This window comes from Mobula birostris, chromosome 19 (assembly GCF_030028105.1).
Source record: "Mobula birostris isolate sMobBir1 chromosome 19, sMobBir1.hap1, whole genome shotgun sequence".
Lineage (NCBI taxonomy): Eukaryota > Metazoa > Chordata > Chondrichthyes > Myliobatiformes > Myliobatidae > Mobula > Mobula birostris.
The window spans coordinates 35,269,805-35,289,912 of NC_092388.1; the positions used below are offsets into that span (position 1 = coordinate 35,269,805).

The window sequence follows — 20,108 nt, forward strand, 5'->3', positions numbered from 1 at the left end:
CACCTGGTAACTGTTGACCCCCAGCTATTGTAATCCGTTATCACAACTCCGCCGCAATGCCGTAACTGACTGTGGAGTGGGGATGCTTATTAACAGAAACTACTGAGGGCAGCTATCAGTTCTGTGACTGGAATCTGGAGTTCATTAGTGCAATCTGATTTTATACATACATCCTAAATATTAGATCATGGAGTAGAAATTGCAGTCAGGAATGCTGACTGTGTTCCACATTCATGGATCAGCCCCTCTTTAGGTTATTTTGCAGATCAACATTTACATAAACTATGCAGCACTTAAACATATAGGATTAAGGATTTAGTATTGTTTGTCATTTTTATTCTAATATAGTTACAGCATATCACACAAAATCTTCTTTTGGTTTCTGGAGGGGTGGAGATAGAGGATAGGCTGAAAGCTGTAGGATCTATTTGGTATTGACAGAAAGTTGTTAATGTCCTATGCTATCCTGCACCTGTGGAGGAGTAAAGAGAATCTCTGTAATAAGGCAGAGGCACTGAGTGGCCAGCCCTGGTAAAACAAAATGAGGCACACAGGCCATTTGTAGAAAATATATCCTTAATTTCCTTGCAACTTTCTCTTATTTAATCTTTCTGTGAGCCAGAAACTCAGCGTATGGTCTAAGAGTGTCTGTCATTTGCTCAGACCATGAAATTTGGCTGTTAAACTATAAGGACATGACCTCTGAAAACGACCTCATCTTCATCCACACACAAGGTCATTGGATGGTAACCAGCAGCAGCACCCGAGTGATGTTTCCCAACCCTGATTATCATCGCATTTGCTCTGTCAGAGACTTGTAACAAGGACATGTTTGACACCAAGTGATGGTATTTAAGTGGAAGGATAAACCATATAGTGGTTGCCATTAGGAATAATAATAAGTTGTAATCTGGAGTTATGGAATTATCTATGTTCAGCACCAAACCACACCACATTCAAGTTCACATTTATTGTCATCTGACTATACAAATATACAATCAAATGAAACAATGTTCTTCTGGACCACAGTACACTCACAAAACATGATCACACACTGAACAAAAAACAAATATTACCACAAATTGTTAATTAAAAAAATTCAAAGTGCATGTAGTGTATAGCACAGGTAAACCATAAACATCAGAGTAAACAGCTCACTGTCCTACATGAGACCTCGATGTAGGCAGGGTTTTCATTCGTCCTACTGCCTGAGGGAAGAAGCAGTTACCCAGTCTGACAGTTCTAATCTTGATGCTTCTGTAACTCCTTCCTGATGGTAGTGGGTCAAAGAGATTGTAGGATGGGTGGTAGGGATCCCTAAGAATACTTATGGCCCTTCGCCCAAAACGCTGCTGGTAACTTTCACAAATAGAGGGAGGAAGACTCTGATGATTCTCTCAACAAATGTTACTGTCTTCTGGTCTGATGTCTTGCACTATCTGTACCACAAAATGACAGGACACTTGATGGTGTTCCTGTAGAAAGTTGTTACGAATAGGGGTGAGAGGTCTCAGACATTTTGACTTCCCCAGAAAGTGACTAGTGACTGGTGTTGTAGATCCAGGTTAGATTATGTGCACACCAAGGAACTTTGTGCTCTTCACGCCCTCCATGGCAGAGCCATTGATTTGCAATGGAGAGTGGTTGACCTGTAACCTTCCTGAAATCCACAATCATCTCTTTTATATTTTCCACATTGAGAATCAGGTTGTTGTTCTTGCCCCATTTGACAAGCCTCTCTACCTCTTCCTCTGTATGCTGACTCACCATTGCTGCTGATGAGGCCACCCACTGTAGTATCATCACCAGATCTGACGATGCAGTTTGAACTAAATCTGGCAGTGCTCTCATGAGGCAGCAGGGTGGAAGGCAGCAGACTGAGCACACACTACTGGAGAAGCATCTGTGCTCAGTGTGACCGAGCTTGAGTTATTGCTGCCAACTTGGACTAACTGGGGTCTTTCCATCAAGAAGTCCAACATCCACTTACAGAGCAGAGTATTGAGTCTTAACAAGGACAGTTTACCCACCAGCTTTTGAGGGATGGCCGTGTTAAAAGGTGAACTTGATGAAGAATATCCCGGTATACGAGGCATTGTTTTCTAGGTGGGACAGGACGGAGTGGAGGGCCGAGGCTACGTCATCGATCAGTGGACCGCTTTGAGCAGTAGGTGAACAAGAAGGGGTCCAAAATAGATGGAAGCTGGAACTTTATGAGCTCAAAACACTCCATGAATGTTGAAGTCAGTGCCACTGGGTGGTAATCACTTAGGCCAGTTGCCATTGCTCTCTTGGGAACTGGAATGGTGGCAGCCACCTTGAAACCTGCAGGGACAGTGGACTGTTTAGAGAGGTATTAAAGATGCCTATTAATATCTCTGTTAGCTTGGCTGCACAGTCCCTCAGCACCTGACCTGGTATGTTATCTGGCTTTGCAGCTTTGCATGGGCTTACCCTGCATCTTTAGATCACTTATAAAACATAGAACAGTGCAATGCAGGAACATTGCTGACCATGACGCCAATCCAAAATAAAAAAAGAATCTATCTGCCTGCACATGGACTATATCCTTCTGTTCCCTATTGCTAATGTGCCTGTTAAAATCCCCCTTAAAAATTGCCATAGTATCTGTTTCCATCACTTCTTTGGCAGTACATTCCAGGCACCTCTATGTAAAAAAACTTGCCTTGCACATCTCCTTGCAACTTCCATCCCATACCTCACCTTATAACTATGTCCATTAGAGCTTGACATTTCCCCCCTGGAGAAAAAGAAACTGACCACCTATTCTACCTATACCACTCAGAATTATATCAAGTCGACCATCAAATTCTGACACTCCAGAAAAAAAAATTCAAAGTATGTCCAACCTCTTCTGAAAGCTAATACTCTTTAATTGAGGCATCTTCCTGATGAACCTCTTTTGCACCCTATCTAATACGTCCACATTTTATTGAAAAGCACTGACCAGGAACTTCTGTGCCACATAAAGTATAATGTTACCTGCCTCCTTCACAAAGGTTCCTTCAAGGCAATGGTTTTACTTTCCTCTGCACTTATTTCAGTAAGATTATCAATCCAGTCCCAGTTTGGTCACCTTTGTTTTGATGAATAGTTAATAACTGTGGAAGCCAAGATGAGGCAGTCCAAACCCTTTCACGTGGGATTCTGATCCAAGTCCAACAGTAAAAGCATAGCTTGCTAATAAACTGGCTAGTACATCTAGTTTTAAAAATAAGTTTCCTCACCACAAGACTCAATAATTCTAAGAGCATTTAACCCAACTAACTGTTGAAAATTTCTGGGAAAAGCCATTTGATAATGTAGAACGATTTGAAGCAGTTATGATCTTGTTAAGATTTGAAGCAGTTGCCATCTGGAAAATCTGAAGTATCTATTGCAGATCATTGGTAACTGCTAGATATGGTGAAGAACCTATTACAAATGAATCTTAACCAAAACAAGCAACAAAAGTGACATTTTGTCCTCCATACCCTAAATTAATACATTTTAGAGAAAACACTTGATTGCATTTGGATGTGAAGAGAGTTGTTCTGTCACTCTGGATCAAAGACTAATCAATCAGCTCCCGTTATGAACCCCATCCAAATAGATGGGATGCAAGCCTCATTCTTTTGTTGGGAAGAACACGTGAAGTGAACATAACAATCTTGGCCCACTTCAGAATCATGTAGATCTCTGCACAGAACTACCAATAACTTAATGTGAAAGGTTTTCAATGTGTGAATCTTCTTCACCACTCATCTACAGTCAAGAACTGGGTCTAAAAATATACTGAGCTTATAGTATACAAAACATCACATTTATTGCATGCATCCAATCTCTCCCATGTCCAATGACACAAAATCTACCTCTCCTGGGGAGAACTATTCCTATCAGCCTCATTGCTCCCATAAGATGTGTTGATGTTTAGTGGCTAATGAAACCCAGCTGAGTACAAGGAGGTTAATTGTTACCAGTGGGGCCACTGCACGTCAGCAGGGACAAATGCATTATCAGAGAAGGAACTAAATAATATTGCTATGGGGAAAACAGCCCTATTTTTGACAAAGTACAAAGACATTGATGGATCTGAAGAGGAGTCCAGTATTCTCACCTCAAGAACTTGTGCGGCTTCCAACAGCTATAACCATCTGGCATTCCATTGACTTATTGAAGGATGAAACAGTATTTCAGTCTGCAAGCTATCTAACTCTTCAATATATTACATTGCAATAATATTTATTTTCTGTAAGCTGATATTAATGGTGAGATATTTTTGGCAAAAACAAAATTGCCAGCCTTATTTGTGATTGTGTTTTGTTTTCAGTCACTACGGCTTTTGAAGGCCTACAGCAATGGTCGGAGAAAAATCCCCCATATTCTTGCAGCTAAATTATCCATCACCACTCTGTAGCAACAATTTGCTGTGTGTGACTTTGCAGCATATTGCTTGCAAATAGTTTTGAAAATTTTGCCGTTTTTGGTATATTTAGGTTGCTAGGCACTATATTTCAAGCCTGTTATGTTTTTATAATTTAGATTTCACTTAACTAAAAACCCATAGTATAGATTCTGTTCCATTGACTCCAAATCCTAAAAAAAATACTTAAGAATAAAGGAATTATACAAAAGAGGAAATAATTTACATTCACATGATGCCTTCAAATAAATCAAAATGCCCCAGGCACATGTCAACTGCTGAAGTACTTCCGAAGTATAATCTTTGTTGTACTATATGTAAATTAGTAAGCAAGCAAACCTCGGTTACTTGTTCACTTTAAGCTTCCAGAAAATATGAAGACTCTATTTCAGTAAAAATGGATAAAAAGAGGGAAAAAACTTGACAGAAACTCCCAAGACTTTGTTTGATTAGTATCACAGATTGCTTTACATCCATTCTCTCATCCTTGTTTACTGCCCTTTTTCATTGCAGAGGCACAGTGATGCTGCAGGATTCCCTCAGTAAGTACAATGTTCAAATCCCTGGAGTAATACTGTATTGGGACTTGAACCTGTGATTTTCTGGCTCAGAGGTAAGAGTACTATCGCAGAGCCATAGGTTTGAATTTAGTTTACCCTTTTTGAATGTAGTGTAACACATCTGGATGGGCAGAGAATTGTGATTCCACATCTCAGTCAGATTCTCCCTTCCACCAAATACTGGGCAGCAATCCAATTTCTGATGTCATCACCCCCAGACGGCAAAAGGAAGTAAACAAAATGTATTCACTTTAACATACTTTTAAATAATCTCCCTCAATAGATAACTGGATACATACATTTAACCATAAAGAGTCATCAAGGAAATTCCAGACTAACTTACAGTTATTCAATTGATCACACTGCTCTGATGTAGATAGAAGGAAGACAAACCATTACAAGGCAACTGGTCTCCAACTAACAAATTTAATATTTATCAGAGTCACAATGGATTGCAGCCACTGCACAAACCCTGGAGAGTACAATGATGAGGAATAAAGTCAGCTTGAACTGTGAGGCTCTTCACAATCTCCACTGAGAGCTAGTGTTTATGTGGAACTATAACCCAATAAAAATCACCTAATTTGGGAAAGGTACAGTAGGCAATTGAGGATATCCTCCCTCTCTCATTCATACACACACGTTACCCGTCTTAAATTTCAGTAAATATCTTAAACTTACAAAGATACAAGGCCATTCAGCCCATTGGGTCTTGTAAGCCACGTTTCCCATCTCCTCACTTCCCTCTACTCCTGCAACTGATTCTCTCTTGTATGTCTTTGGGATGCACGAGCAAAGTAGAGCACCCAGAGGAAACTCAAACAGTCATAGAGAAAATGTGCAAATTTGTGCAGGCAGTATCCAAATTTGGAACTGAGCCCAGGACCCTGAACTACATCCACTGTGTTACTGTGCCCCCATTTATCCATTTTAAGAGGCAAATGTGATCCTTGTTTAGAATTTAGTGAGAGAAAATTTTCTCTTTGCTTACAAGTTTATTACAATTAATGGGCAAAATCTTATCTATTGCATGAACCATGATAGAGCCACTACATAAATCTCTACAGCTCAGGAACTAATTTATACGTTCTCTCGAATTTATATTTGCATGCTTACTGCAGTGATCTACTACTTAACAATCCATAGTGAATGAACCTGTTAAAACTTACTTTGGCAATACCTAAAACACTATAAACCGGAAATTAAAGCCAGAGCTCTATCAATAAATGTACTGTTATTGTACTACGCACCTCTGCTTGCTGTAGTGATTTCCAGCTTTTTAAAGCTCTTAATCGACTTCCACACATACATTCACCTTTATCTTGGTGACCCCAAATTCCAGTAAATACATTTGCATACACACACAGAGAGCAACGTTTCTACTTTCTTCTTAATACTCACTTTCAATAGGCTGAGACGATTCACTCTGTCTGGATGGACACTTGTGCTCTTGCCAAGGCTCTGGAGGGGGAGTCCCACAAATTGGGACGGGAGACGATGGGGCTGCAGATGAACTCAGGCTAATGGAAAGGTCACTGCGTGCCCGAGGCACCCGATTCCTGGCCTCCTTCTCATATTCCTCAGCTGCTAATTTTTCCAGGTACTTGTATCTAAAAAGAAGTCCACAAAAGCTTCAGCATGTCATATATCACATGCATTATACTGCAGACTTTTTCATACTTGAATCTGAAGCCAGCAGCACTGCCAAAGTGAACAGCTAGGAATTAAACGAAACACAAACCGGCTGCCACTTTAAGTTTACCTGCAGACGGACTGCAAGAAAGTTTAAAACGCATCAATGGTTTCCATAAGATATTTATCAATGGGGTCTTTTCCATTCCTTGCAGATTCTTGATGCAAAGTGACACAAGAGCTTTCACCACCTTCTAATTATTGCTCCTCTTGACTGAACCTGCATCTATTCCGACAGTATGGAACTTTACGTCATGTTGGGTTTAGTCATCAAAAGCTGCTTAGGGAAGAGAGAGTACATCTGTTTTGCATTTTCATAGACAGTGTTTCTAAACTGTTTATTGCTCCATGCTACCAATCATACTCTTTATACTTAAAAATCTCTGGCAGGGAAAAGAAAATAGTGCTCACCACCTTGAGCCAACATTTTCAAATTTCATTTAATTTCGCTTCTTTTTTTAAGCCAACGTTGTAAAAAGTTACCAACAAATAGATATTAATGGATGTAAATGCACACCTCGGAAACATTTCATTCTGAAAACAAATTTAAATTCAGTGGAGACAGAATAGGGCAAAATTGAGTTGCCTCTTTGGCAGATGCGAGTTATTATGGTTGAATATTTGTGGGAGGTAAAATTCCTCATCGGATAACTTCACCAAAACTGGAAAAGAGGAAATGTTGCGAAATCATGCAAAAAACTTGAGTTAGCTTACTAACGTATGTTACATCGTACAATTCTTATTTTGCAAGGTAATAATTTGGTGGCAAAGAGAAGCGCCAGTAGGGCCCAGTGAAGATTATACAATGGGGTAAGTAGCTTTAGTCTTTTTCAGAGTGTCACAACCAATGCAAAGCCATCTAATTCTCAGTCTATCTTCAAATCAGTGAGCAAACCCATATGCCCTCAAACCTGGGTACGTTTTTCCCCAAAGCATTTAATTATTTCAATTTTCTCTTCATCAGATCTTAAAGTAACATTTAAAGAGGTGAAAAGAGAAGAGTGAGAAGGTAAGGCAGTGAACGCATCAATCTGGGAAATCAGAATCAGGTTCAATATCACCGCCATACGTCGTGAATCTTGTCTTTGCAGCAGCAGTACAATGCAATAATAATAGGAAAAAACTGAATTAGAGCAAAATATTTTTATGCTAAATAAGTAGTGCAAAAATAAAAATTAAAAAGTAGTGAGGTAGTGTTCATGGGTTCAATGTCCATTCAGAAATCAGATGGCCGAGGGGAAGGAGCTGCTCCTGAGTGTGTGCCTTCAGGGCACATCCTGGGTGATGGGATCCTTAATAATGGATGCTCCTTGAAGATGCCCTGGATAATATTCCTGTTTTGCATTTACTGGTGTTAATAATATGTATGCAGCTAGTGTATATTTTATAGACTGAAAACTGGCTCAAGGAGCTGATTCACAGGTAACTTGTTATGGTTCACTTAGTTTTGCCTCAGTCAACTTCAAAGCAGCAACAGCTTTCAAAAATAAAACCCATGCCACAAGCAATTGCAAATAATAGGGAACATTCTTACTCAGCCTAAGCAAATCAGCCTAACACATCCAGCGGTTGAATTAACTTATTTGGATATTTGGCTTTCTTTTATGCAGGATAATGCAAAAGGAAATAATGATGAAGGAAAGTCTCAATCAGTGGAAAAGGGAGTAGAGGTTAGAACCATTGGAGATGTTTCTCCCTAGCATCTAAATCTATCTCTGTTTTGTTCCTGTTATGACATTTCATACCTGAAGGGACAAGATCTTTTGATATACTGGCAACAAAAATACCCACACTGCATCAACTATAAAGAGATTAAGAAGGGACATGCAGCCACTGTTAAGTTGGGTAGATGGATGTGAGGAGGTGGGGAGTGGGCTTAGGGGCATTTGGGCTTGTTTGAGGATTGCTGCAGTCAATATATGGTTTGAGAAAGAGGACAAACTGCAGTTTTGGTTAGCAAGTCTCTGGTACTCCTTCAGTTTTAATGCACCGTTTACAGCAGACAGGAACTGGTACAGCTCCAGGTGATCTAAAGAAACAGACTAGTGGAAATTTCCTTTGAATGTTATCTGACCAGAGTTTTGACACCATTGTGGTAGAAGTTAGCCCATTACTTCAGCGAAGTTCTCATGAAGTTCTGTGAAGGATCCAAACAGAAGATGTACATATTTGTATATTCCAAGATTGATTATCTTTAATTTTGTAGTCTATCTGAGGGTAAACAAAGTGGCCCGGTTTAAAATGAAACTTTGCCTATAAAAGTTTCACAGTTAGAAGTTGCTAATCATAAAATCTATGGATTAAGTTCAATAAAATACATCACTTAATTTAAATGTGTGCACATCTAGCAGGATAAGCAAACCTTTCTTCTCTTGCCAGTCTTTGCTCTTCTCGTTTTTCTACATACTCCCGACTAAAAGACAGAACAGACAAGGAGAAGTAAAAGATATCAGAAGATAGAGACATGAAATCAGCAGATACTGAGGTAGAAATTTGTCTTCAACAAAAGGAAGCAAAAATCAGACAGGGAGACTAAAGGAGCAGTTGGCATTTTATGCACCTGCTTAACACTAAAGGCCAAAGAAACATTTTTAATCCACTTCTATTATGGTCGGTGAAAGGCAACTTCCCATTAAGTTCTGCGTAGCTCTGGAAAATTACATTCACCTACGTTGATCTACGCAAATGGCAATCGAATTAGAGGCCACTAATGTCCTCCAATACAACAGATCATTTCCAAAATAGTATATTTACAGCATGTGAAATGTGTTAAAATTTGTAGCGTGCACATACAGTATATTGTAGTCAACTGAAATATTTCACATTGACTAACAAGTCAGGAGGAGAAAGTTAAACAGAAAAAAAAACACATTTAGCCTGGCTCCATTTAAGCTCTTACTGCAAGACGAGGCATCGAAAAATAATTCCATTGGCATAGTGGAAATGTTACCTGTTGATCAGAATCACAACATAGATTCTAATACCAGAGGAACGTGTGCATTGCATGTGCACAGATATACATAGCTGGAGAAAGTCACTTGCATAGGGCACAGTATGACTCTGCTTGGATTGGAAGAACAGAATTTTGAATGATTTAATCAGAGAGGACAGTTGTCAGCAGATTACAAGCTGTGCAAGATTGGTCTGAAATTTCCTTGGTGCAGAATAGAAACAGAAAGACGACTGGAAATGTCACATAAACTTCCTAATGATGGCATGAATCTTCCTTTAAGTAGTAGTTGAAAAATGAAAAGTATGTGGAAGATGTCACAGAGATGAATGGAAGTATCCTTGGTCATGGACAAATAGGGACAAACAACTGGAGTCATAATAAAAAAAAGGCTGAAATAACTGATAAAACAGGCATTATACTAATGAAATGCTCAAATCAGATTAATGACCTGGAAAGCTAATTCATCGTTTTGACCCTGATTTAATTTGTTAAACAGGTAGCCTCACTGATGCTCAAAGTCTTGATAATCCAGCTTTAAAACTGGAAGAAAGATTCTCAATAGTACCTCCAATATGAATCAACCAGTTTTGGAACAGACAAAAAGGTACCATGAGCTCCTTCTGGAAGAGAGAATTATTTCTTTTATTTAAGTATGCAGCTACTTCAATGCCCTGTCGCATTTTATTTTACAAATATCAGTCTTCCAGAGTAGGTGACAAGGCAGTGCTATAAAATGGCTTGGTACCTACCCCTGAGATGTAAATTAGAGATTTGGGATAGGGCCATTTTAAGCAGCAAACTAGTGGACGAGATGTAGGACTAACCGTTCTCAGCCATGAAAACTCCTCTTCTCTGATCTTGTTCAGTGTCTCCCGCCTGTACAGGAAATGATTTTTCCCCCTTTCCACCCTTTTGGTCCTTTACCATTGTAATCTTTGTGATTGAATTACACCACTCTCATTATTCCTGATTATCTTTACTTCCTACCCTTAAATAATGGAAACACATACCAAATTTCCAATTTGATAATGACTACTAAAATATCGAGTTTCTTCACCTACGACTTCCAATATTTTTGCATAGAAACTATCTGGCACATCAGATCAGCCATAGTCTTGTTATTATTTTTGAAGATTAAGGATAATTTGTCACATATACATTGAATGATATGGTGAAATGTGCAGTGCATGTTGAGAACATGCTGCCGGCGCCAACATGGGATGTTCACAACTTTATAAACCCGAACTCACATGCCTTTGGCATGTGGAAGGAAACGAGCTCATGGAAGAAACTCGTGGCGTGAATGTATAGACTCCTTACAGACAGAACTCTGATCTTACAGCTGGCGCTGTAAAGCGTCAAGAGAACCACTATGCTACCGTGCCACCTTATTTTTATTACCTTTTGTGAAAATGTTAGATTTAGGATTTTTTCTACTCTTGATATATATTCTTATTCTCTCTGAAGAATCCATATGCAAGGTACTTACTTAATAAGCCTGCTGTTGTTGAAAGCTATATCTAGTTTTGAATGAACCATTTTTCTCAGCCATTTTCATTTTTTATATATTTACAAAAAAACTTTTATCATTAGATTTGATATCCCATGCAAGCTATTTTTCATTCTCCCTTTCTGTAGCTCTTAATATATTCCTTGTGTTCTTTGTTGCCTTTTATAGCTTTCCCAGTCCACTGGATTCCCACTTTGCTTTTGTCTGTGTTAAGTGCATTCTTAACATAGAGTTCCAGCCAATCTTCCCATAAGTTAGTCACTTTATCTCTGTTCAAAACCTAGCTAGGATTGGAAACTCACCATCTGGAGAAAGGCCAACAAAAGCCTTGAATATAGATCGGATTTCAAATATAGAATAATGATGCCATGACGTCAATTTAATGCAAATCAACCATAAATTTGCAAATATTGGAACTTCATAGTCTTTGAAAATTGAGGCAATGTTCGTGCTCCTTTGTTTCTCTTACACATATCTTTTTACTGGTTCCTATGATGGGATTCTTACTTGAACCGGTTTCTCTCTTCCCGTTCTATCCTCTGTAATCGCTCTTCTCTCTCCTGGCGCCGTTTCTCTCTTTCTGCTGCCAGCGATTCCTGATGCTGTCGGTAGGATGAGGACAGAAGACCTCCCAGTACTGGCCTGTTGACCAACCAAACATAGGAAGCCATGTACAAGAAGTCTCAACCACTTACCATTGACTATGAGATCGTCAATTATGAAGTTCTAGCCTTCATAGAAGGGAAACATCTTACTGGCTGCCTTTCTACCCTTATCTCCATGAATGTCTGCTCTATAATTATTACCAAATTTGTTGTAATAGGTTTGACTATTTCATGTACAAAGGGTTGCTTATTTTTAAACCACCAACATATTGGCTTACACCAAATGACCATTTCTGTGTTACCTTTTTCTTCATTAGCCTGCAAGGGAGAGTTGAAGCACAAGACAGTAGGGAAAGTTACATTATAAGGATGACACATCTGATGAAAGGAACATTGTTGCTTCCATTTGGTCTGATCTATGATGGGGGCAGACTCCAGGTTCTGCTCTGTTGAGCTCACCAAGATGAACCTCTTTCATTAGTAAGGTGAAGGCTTTATTACAGGTAAACTACCTTCTTGGAAATGGGAGATTGGAAGTTCACAGTTAAAATATTCATATCCATGAGTTTTGCTGCATCTCCTGCCTACTGTCTATTACCACAATAGGTCTGCTCTCCAGTCAGCCTTGGATCAGCTGGACAAAAGCTATATCTATGTCAGGCTGCTGCTTATTAATTACAGCTCAGCATTCAACACAACCATACCCTTAATTCTGACCAACAAACTCTAAAACCTGGGATTCTGTACCTCCCTCTGCAACTGGATACTTGATTTCCTCACTGGAAAACCACCGTTTTTACAGATTGCAAATAATATCTCTTCCTCACTGACAATCAACACTAGTGCATCTCAAGGATGTGTGCTTAGCCATTGTTTACAATAGTGTGGCTAGGCACAGTTCAAATGCCATATATAAATTTGCTGATAATGCAACTATTAATGGCAGAATTTCAGATGGAAATGAAGTGGTTTTTGGGAACGAGAGAGATCAACTTGTTGAGTGGTATTACATCAACAACCTTACACCAAACATCAGTAAGACCAACGAACTGATTGTGGATTTCAGGAAGGGGAAGTCGGGGGAACACATACTAGTCCTCATTGAGGGATTGGAAATGAAAAGGATGAGCAGTCTCAAATTCCTGGGTTTCAACATCTGAGGATCTATCCTGGACCCAACATATAGACGCAACGACAAAGAAAGCACGACAATGGAAATATTTCATTAGGAGTTTGAGAAGAATTGGCAAGTCACCAAAGCCACTCACAAATTTCTACAGATGTAACATGGAGAGCATTCTAACTTGTTGCACCATTGTCTGTTTTGGAGGGGCCACTGCACGGGATTGGAAAACACTGCAGAAAGTTGTAAACCCTACCAACTCCATCACTGGCACTTCTTCCCCAACATGCAGGGCACCTTTAAAAGGTGATGCCTCAAGAAGGTGGCAGCCATCATTAAGGACCTCCATCACCCATGACATGCCCTTTTCTCATTGCTACTATCAGGGAGGTACAGGAGACTGAAGACACAAAGTCAATGTTTCAGAAACAGCTTCTTCCCTTCCACTGTCAGATATCTGAATGGACAATGAACCAATGAACATTACCTCAGTGTTTCTTCCTCTCTTTTTACACGACTTGTTTAATTTATTTTTTCTAATATACATTTAGTGTAATTTATAGCTTTTATTATGTTTTGCAATGTACTGTGACTGCTGCCACTGCAAAATAAATATTTCACGACATACACCAGTGATATTAAACCTTATTCTTGTTCTAATCTGTGAAATTCACTCTAAAGAATTACACATCCCTTAAGAAATACTGTATGTTGAGTATTTAGTCCAGTGCTACAACAGAATATTAGCCTCACAGCAAAGTATCTAAAAGTGCTGCATGCAACACTGCAGATCTAAGGAGAAAATATGAGATAGAATTATCAACACTTTTGTCAAGGAAGTGAACTAAAGAAAATTCCAGAGGGAATTCCAAACTGAGGCTGAAAGCACAACTGCTGCTAACATTGGAATATAGGGTAGGGAGGGGAGGAAGGAAAGATTTAAGAAGCTTGTGGTACAGGAATCAGGAGTGGCGTAGTGACGCAGAAGTTAGGGAAAAAAAAGTTGGGCGGGACAATATTGTGAAAGACCAGAATGAGATTCTTGCTTGAAGTGATAGTTCTATGAGGCTATAAAGGCTTTGCAGGATCTGTAGTTTGACAAAATCAAATGCAGATCATCAATTGGCAAGTGACAAAGGAACAACTTAAATCATTATCTGACTAGTGAAGTTTATATGTCATAAAAGAAAAGGGTGAGTTTCTTCTGAGTGGATAGGACTTAGATCGATTGTGGTGGACAAAGTCACTTAGATGGTCCTTATATAGCAGAGGGAAATGTGGTTGGAATATCAGCTCAGGACCAAATATATTCAAGGTTGTGCAAAGTTTTTTTCAGCTCAAAGCAATGATTGAGGAACGGTTTATAACCAGAACAAAATAGACTATAGGGTTTGGTATGAACAATGAAAATTATAAGTTTGGTTTACCGGTGTTCCATTGGAGAATGTTTGTGCTTTGAGAATAAGTATCATACAAACATACCAATAACACAAAGGCTGTGAGCAGTAGTTAGTGAAATGGTAAGAAGTTGTAAGGAGTTGGGAAATGAAGAGCTTTGTATATTGGCACAGAATAGGAGTTGAGGCCTGTGGCACATCAACCACGATGACATTGAATGGCAGGGCAGGCTTGAGGGGCCTTTTGGCACAATCCTGCTCCTATTTTACTTGTGTTGTGAACTTTGTTGTGCGTTCTGTCATTTCAGTTTGGAGCAAGAGTGATAAAAATACATAGCACATTCTCACCATCTCCCCCATCCATCCCTTCCCCTTCACCAACTCCCGACCCTCCATCTCCCTCTCCCCCACCAAAACAATCAAGTAAAGTCTTCCCAGGAATGTATTTTACCTTCCACTGAGAAGAATGCTTGTTCTTACTGCAGTGGTCATATCTCTTGGCTGGCATGATCTCTGGAGCAAAATTGCTAAAATTGCCAAATGACGCAAATCTTATCACATCCATGCAAAGTGACTAAATATTACTATAAACGTTAAATAAATAGATAAGTAAAAGGGAGGACTAGAGACCTTGGACTAAAAATCAAGGTTACACACTTCTGCTCCAGAATCAGAGATATCTTCCAATATTGACGCATTGAGATCTATTTTTAAATGAGTAAATCTATGGAGAATTTTAGCTCCAGTAACAAACTGACAGTTTCATCTGTTTTTAATATAAGGGAGATGTGTATGGTACCAAAACCTCTACTCAAACATGTTATTTTGCTCAGTGCATCAAAGTCATGCATGATATTAGTTACAATGTTCCACCTCAAATTTACTGAGGTAATTTTGCATACAACTGGCCAGATGGTTTGATTAGTAATTTTTCAGCCTCTTAAGAGGAGCTGCACTAGAAATCTACAAACCATTTAAAATTCCTCATAGCAAGAAATGCTGCATTTCATATGAGGGAGGAAGCTGAAAGGTTAGAAATGTGTCACTGGGCAGCATGTGTTAAGGGAAACCAACATAACGTGCCATAAGGAGAGGTTGGATTGTCTTCTCTAGAGTGGCCGAGGATGAGGGGGAGAGGCACAGACAGACAGCCAGTATCTTTTCCAGGGGATTGAAATATCCAATACTAGAAGGCAGGTGTTTAAGTTGAGAGTGGCTATGTTCAAAGGGGATGTGCAGGGCAAATTTTTCCTTATAGATATAGTGGTGAGGGTGCCTGGAATGCGCTCCCAGAGGCGATGATGGGGGCAAATGTGATAGAGGCCTTTAAGAGGCTCTTAGACAGACACATGAATGTGCAGAGAATGGAGGGATATGAATCTTGTGCAAGTAGAAAGCATTAGTTTAGTTAGGCATTCAAACACTAGTTTAATTAGTTTGACACAACTTCTTGAGCATCTTTTTGTACTGTGCTGTTCCATGTCCTAAGTTCTCCAGTATGTTCCAAGTTTACAAGAATCTGCAGGTGAAAGCCCCATCAACACAGAGGTAAAAATTTTAATTTTTTTTGCAGAAAGTGTGCTACATAATATTGATAGAAGTTGTGGTCAAAATAACAACATATGACTTGGATTGTAAAGTCTCCTCAAAGTTATAAGCATCTGTGGATGTCACTGTAGTCAATTTGAGCCCAGTGTGGGATAGTTTACAGCTATGGTACTCTACCATCACTTTCTGAAATCTGTATCCAATCTGCACAGTTATAATAAAAGATCCTTTGGTCTTTCACAGACTAAGAATTATACTGGGAACAAAGCCAGTAACATCTTCAGTAGCAACTGAATTCAAAAGAATATGCAACTTAATTTGTATTGTGGGAGAGAAGGTAATATAGGAGTGGACTTATTTTGATTTTATGTCCGTGACAGCACCAATAAATATCCAACTTTTCAATCAACTGTAATCTGGAATTCCCCAATGCTGGTTTTACAATGCATCAAAGTCTTGATCACAAGCATCCGTATCTTTTCCTTTTCCTTGGGGAATGGAAGGCAGGATGAAGGGTGGAAATTTGCTGGAATTTGAAGCAATTAATCATCATGAGATCTCCAAGTAATCTTAGTACTAACATACCCTGACATGTAATAGAACATTAGAAGAACACAGAGCCATCAAAGAAAACCTGTGCCAAAAAGGATAATCATTTCTTCAAGAGTCTCAATGTCATGACTACAGGTAAACTCAAAAATATATTTACCCAATATGAGGAAATTCTTAGCTGCTTTGAGATAATAGGTCCCAGACTCAGCTTCCAATATCCTATGCAAGTACTCCTAAGAATGCTATATTCCCCATTTATAGTTTTATGAAGCTGATGCATACAGGGGAATTAGAATCTTGAAGATGGAGTCAATCTGCTGGTATCCACAGGTATATTAACCCAGTGATCTATATTTCCTCTGTACCTACAGAACTCAAGAAGGAGCACCAAATTCAAAGTCTCCCGTCAAGTAAGCTGCAGACAATGACCTGATTGCATGCAAGAAATAATACGGGCAAATGAAAATTGATTTGGGGGAATGATATCCCTAAATATCCAGTTTACTTTCCTGTAGGCGGCAGATTCCCCACTCCCAAAGTTGCACAAACACTTTGAACCATGTGACTGTTATTAATTATGGATGGAACAGCTGCATTTGGGTGATATTTCTTGGAATTAGTTGATCAGGAAAAGCAGTTCCACCATGAGTAAAATAAATATACATGAATAAATTGCACATTTAGGAATATATGATGAAATTAGGAATATTTAAACATTCTAAAAACTTAATGGGCTCTCAAAATGTCAAAATCGAGCACGTCACGGTCAAACACTACTCTAATAATCGTACTCCTTGATAAAAGTGGGCACTCCACAAAGCTCACCAACTATAAAATGTGCAAGTTCATAGCCACTGCCTGTTACTCACTCTGAAAGATTATGCAGTTAAGGTCTGTTTCATCATATTGTAAAGCTCCAAACTTGTCACAGTCATGGCCATGGCAACCCTACTGACCACCAGGCACTCATCTACATGAATCCCTTTTTCCTTCTCAAGTACTCATCAACTCTCTCTTTGTGCCATCCATTTACATAAGAGGAAATTTACAGTTACCAATTAACCTACCAGCCAGCATGTCTCTCCCATATGGGAGAAAACTGGTGTATCTGGAAGACACTCCACACAGACCAGACTCAATGGCAGGATTGAGCCTGGATCTTTGGAGCTATAAGGCAGCAACACTGATTGCTGTGCACTGCACTGTGCATATTTAGTGCGATATCAGAACATTTTAGTTGCAAAGCGTCTATTCTGATGGTGATTTATGCTTCAACTTAAGGCATATTCTGAGGAAATATGGAAATCTATTGGAGTATGATTATGTTAAGTGTGGAATTTATGGCATTTCATGGGATAACCTTAATTACATTCAAATAGACAGGAGCAAACTGAAGACATGTCACTGCTAAGCATTTGTCTGTGAATATCTCAAGGTCAAATATTGTTTTAACTAACTCATCCCATTGTGTTACATGTTAATAGTGCTTCCAAAGCAAACATGACCCGAGTGAATTCTCAAAATAGTTCAAAGAATATATGCTTTGAAATAAAAAGGAAGCGGTGAATTCTGTAAAACTGAAACAAAAACGGATCGCGCTAAAAAAATACACACATGTGTCAGTACCCATAAGGAGAAAAGACAGGTTAACGGTTCATGCTCATTCTACAGAACTGACAAATTAAAACAGAAAAAGCAACTTTAATAGGCACAGACCAGCTGTGTATTTTCAGAAGATCTGTTTATAATGGAATTTCAAAGACCACTAAGGGGTGGGAATAATCACACAAACCTTTCAGATTTAGCCTCAGGAGCAGGCGAGATTGAGGTCTTGTAATGAAAGCTGGAGGTAGTGGGTATATTTAGCCCAGAGTACAATCGACATCCTGAGTAGGCACTGGTACCATAGCTGCTGTATCTGCAGAAAGAGGCAGAGAAGGGGACGCAGGGAGAGAGGCGAGGAGGGGAAACGAGAGAAGAGGGAAGGGATCGAGGAAAAGAAAGTAAGCAGAAGAGAATGGACAAAACAGGAAAAAAAAACAAAATGAGTGAAAAAAGTGGAAGAACAGTTAGCCAGCAAGCATTTGGCAGAACTCCCTCATTTAGTGCACATACAATTAAAAGCAGCCAGTAACTGCTAAATCAGGCAAAACAATAGTGAGTTATGCAGAGGGCAGAGTAGGAAGTGGCCACCAATGTACTTAGACAAAGTGGTTGTGCACTAAATGTATCAGTTACCTTATAGTTCATCCTCTGTTGGTGACGTTAAACAAGCTAAATGGTGACCACAGCACATTGTCTCCCAAGTTTCAGTTCTCAAGCGAGTCCAATGCACTGCATCATTACTCAATAAGCTTACTGCTGGAAACCAGGAATAAGCTTTGAAGCAAAACAGTTTTACAACAGTATTGGCAAACCATTTTCCATCACCTGTGTGGTCATAACAGACTCTGTGGTCAATGTCAGTACATTATATTTAACATATCAAATATATTTGATATGTCATTTTATATATATTCGTTATATTAAATGTACAAACTAGATGTGCCACATTCTACATCTGAAGCAGAGAGTATGATGGTATGATTGCCATAGATATTATAACAGTCATATTTCTACTATACATTTTCTTTCATTTTAAGGTGATGATCAACATACTGCTGATTTATATAATAACTGGTATTATGCTGTATGAGCAGGTACACAGAAAGACAGACAAAAACTCAACATGAAAATATCACAACCTATCAATTAGGATCACTGAGGGCATTGCTTTGGACAATATGAGTTCCAATAATTCATTTTACATATTCCCAATGTGTTAAACAAAATCAAATGTAGAAAAATAAGTACCACAATATGATATCGCTATCCAGAAAACATTTCAAGAGTAAAATGAGAAATTTCAGTAAGCTCAGGCAGGTTTAGAACTGAAAATGACAAACTCTAAAGGCCATGAGGGCATGATATTCTTAGGGAGCTTGACATCCAATGCAGGATCATAAGTATTAGATCTGGCAGTTTCACCTTTGATGGGTGTTGTGAATCCAAAACTTTGAAAGAAAACGACACAATTTCTCCATTGATGATGTACTGCACAGTTTGTGTCAGATATAATAGCAAGGTCATGGAACCTCCAAGACTTAGGCCTCAAAACCTCCCTGTGCAACTGGATCCACATTTACCACACTTGCAGACCCCAGTTAGTTCGGATTGGCAACAACAATCATGACCAGCACAAGTGTACTACAAGACTGTGTGCTTAGCCCCCTACTCTACTCACTTTATGCATATGACTGTGAGGCCAAGTACAGCTTCAACTCCATATTTAAATTTGCTGATGACACCACTGTAGTTGGCCAAATCAAAGGTGGTGATGAATCAGCATGTAGGAGAGAGACTTGAAAATCTGGCTGAATGGTACCACAGCGACCACCTCTCACTCGATGCCAACAAACCCAAAGACTACAGGAGGAAGATACTGGATATCCATGAGCCAGTCCTCATTAGGGGATGGAAAGGTGGAGAGGGTCAGTAAATTGAAATTTCTTGGTGTTATCACTTCAGAGGATCTGTCCTGGGACCAGCAAATAAATGCCATTACAAAGAAGGTACGGGAGCACTTCTACTTTCTTAGACTTAGATACACGTGAGAGCCCATAAGTAGATCTACAGAACAAAGACCATCATCCTCGACCTCGAGGGATAGCCACGACATCTTTCTTAGAAGTTTATGCAGATTCGG

The 20,108-nt window shown here is 39.2% G+C and overlaps 1 protein-coding gene across 19 annotated transcripts in view; it reads right to left on the reverse strand.

The window, feature by feature from the left end:
* fhod3b (formin homology 2 domain containing 3b) overlaps positions 1–20,108 on the reverse strand; it is a 580,851-nt gene that overhangs the window by 94,342 nt on the left and 466,401 nt on the right. For 12 of the 19 annotated variants that reach the window (XM_072283418.1, XM_072283417.1, XM_072283413.1 and 9 more), the window contains 4 exons: positions 18,156–18,281; positions 11,646–11,780; positions 9,038–9,088; positions 6,385–6,593 (listed from right to left, as the gene is read on the reverse strand). In XM_072283418.1, coding sequence (XP_072139519.1) covers positions 6,385–6,593; positions 9,038–9,088; positions 11,646–11,780; positions 18,156–18,281 — 521 coding nt within the window. The remainder of the gene's footprint in view (positions 1–6,384; positions 6,594–9,037; positions 9,089–11,645; positions 11,781–18,155; positions 18,282–20,108) is intronic. The other 7 variants (XM_072283415.1, XM_072283431.1, XM_072283426.1 and 4 more) reach the window with 3 other exon arrangements.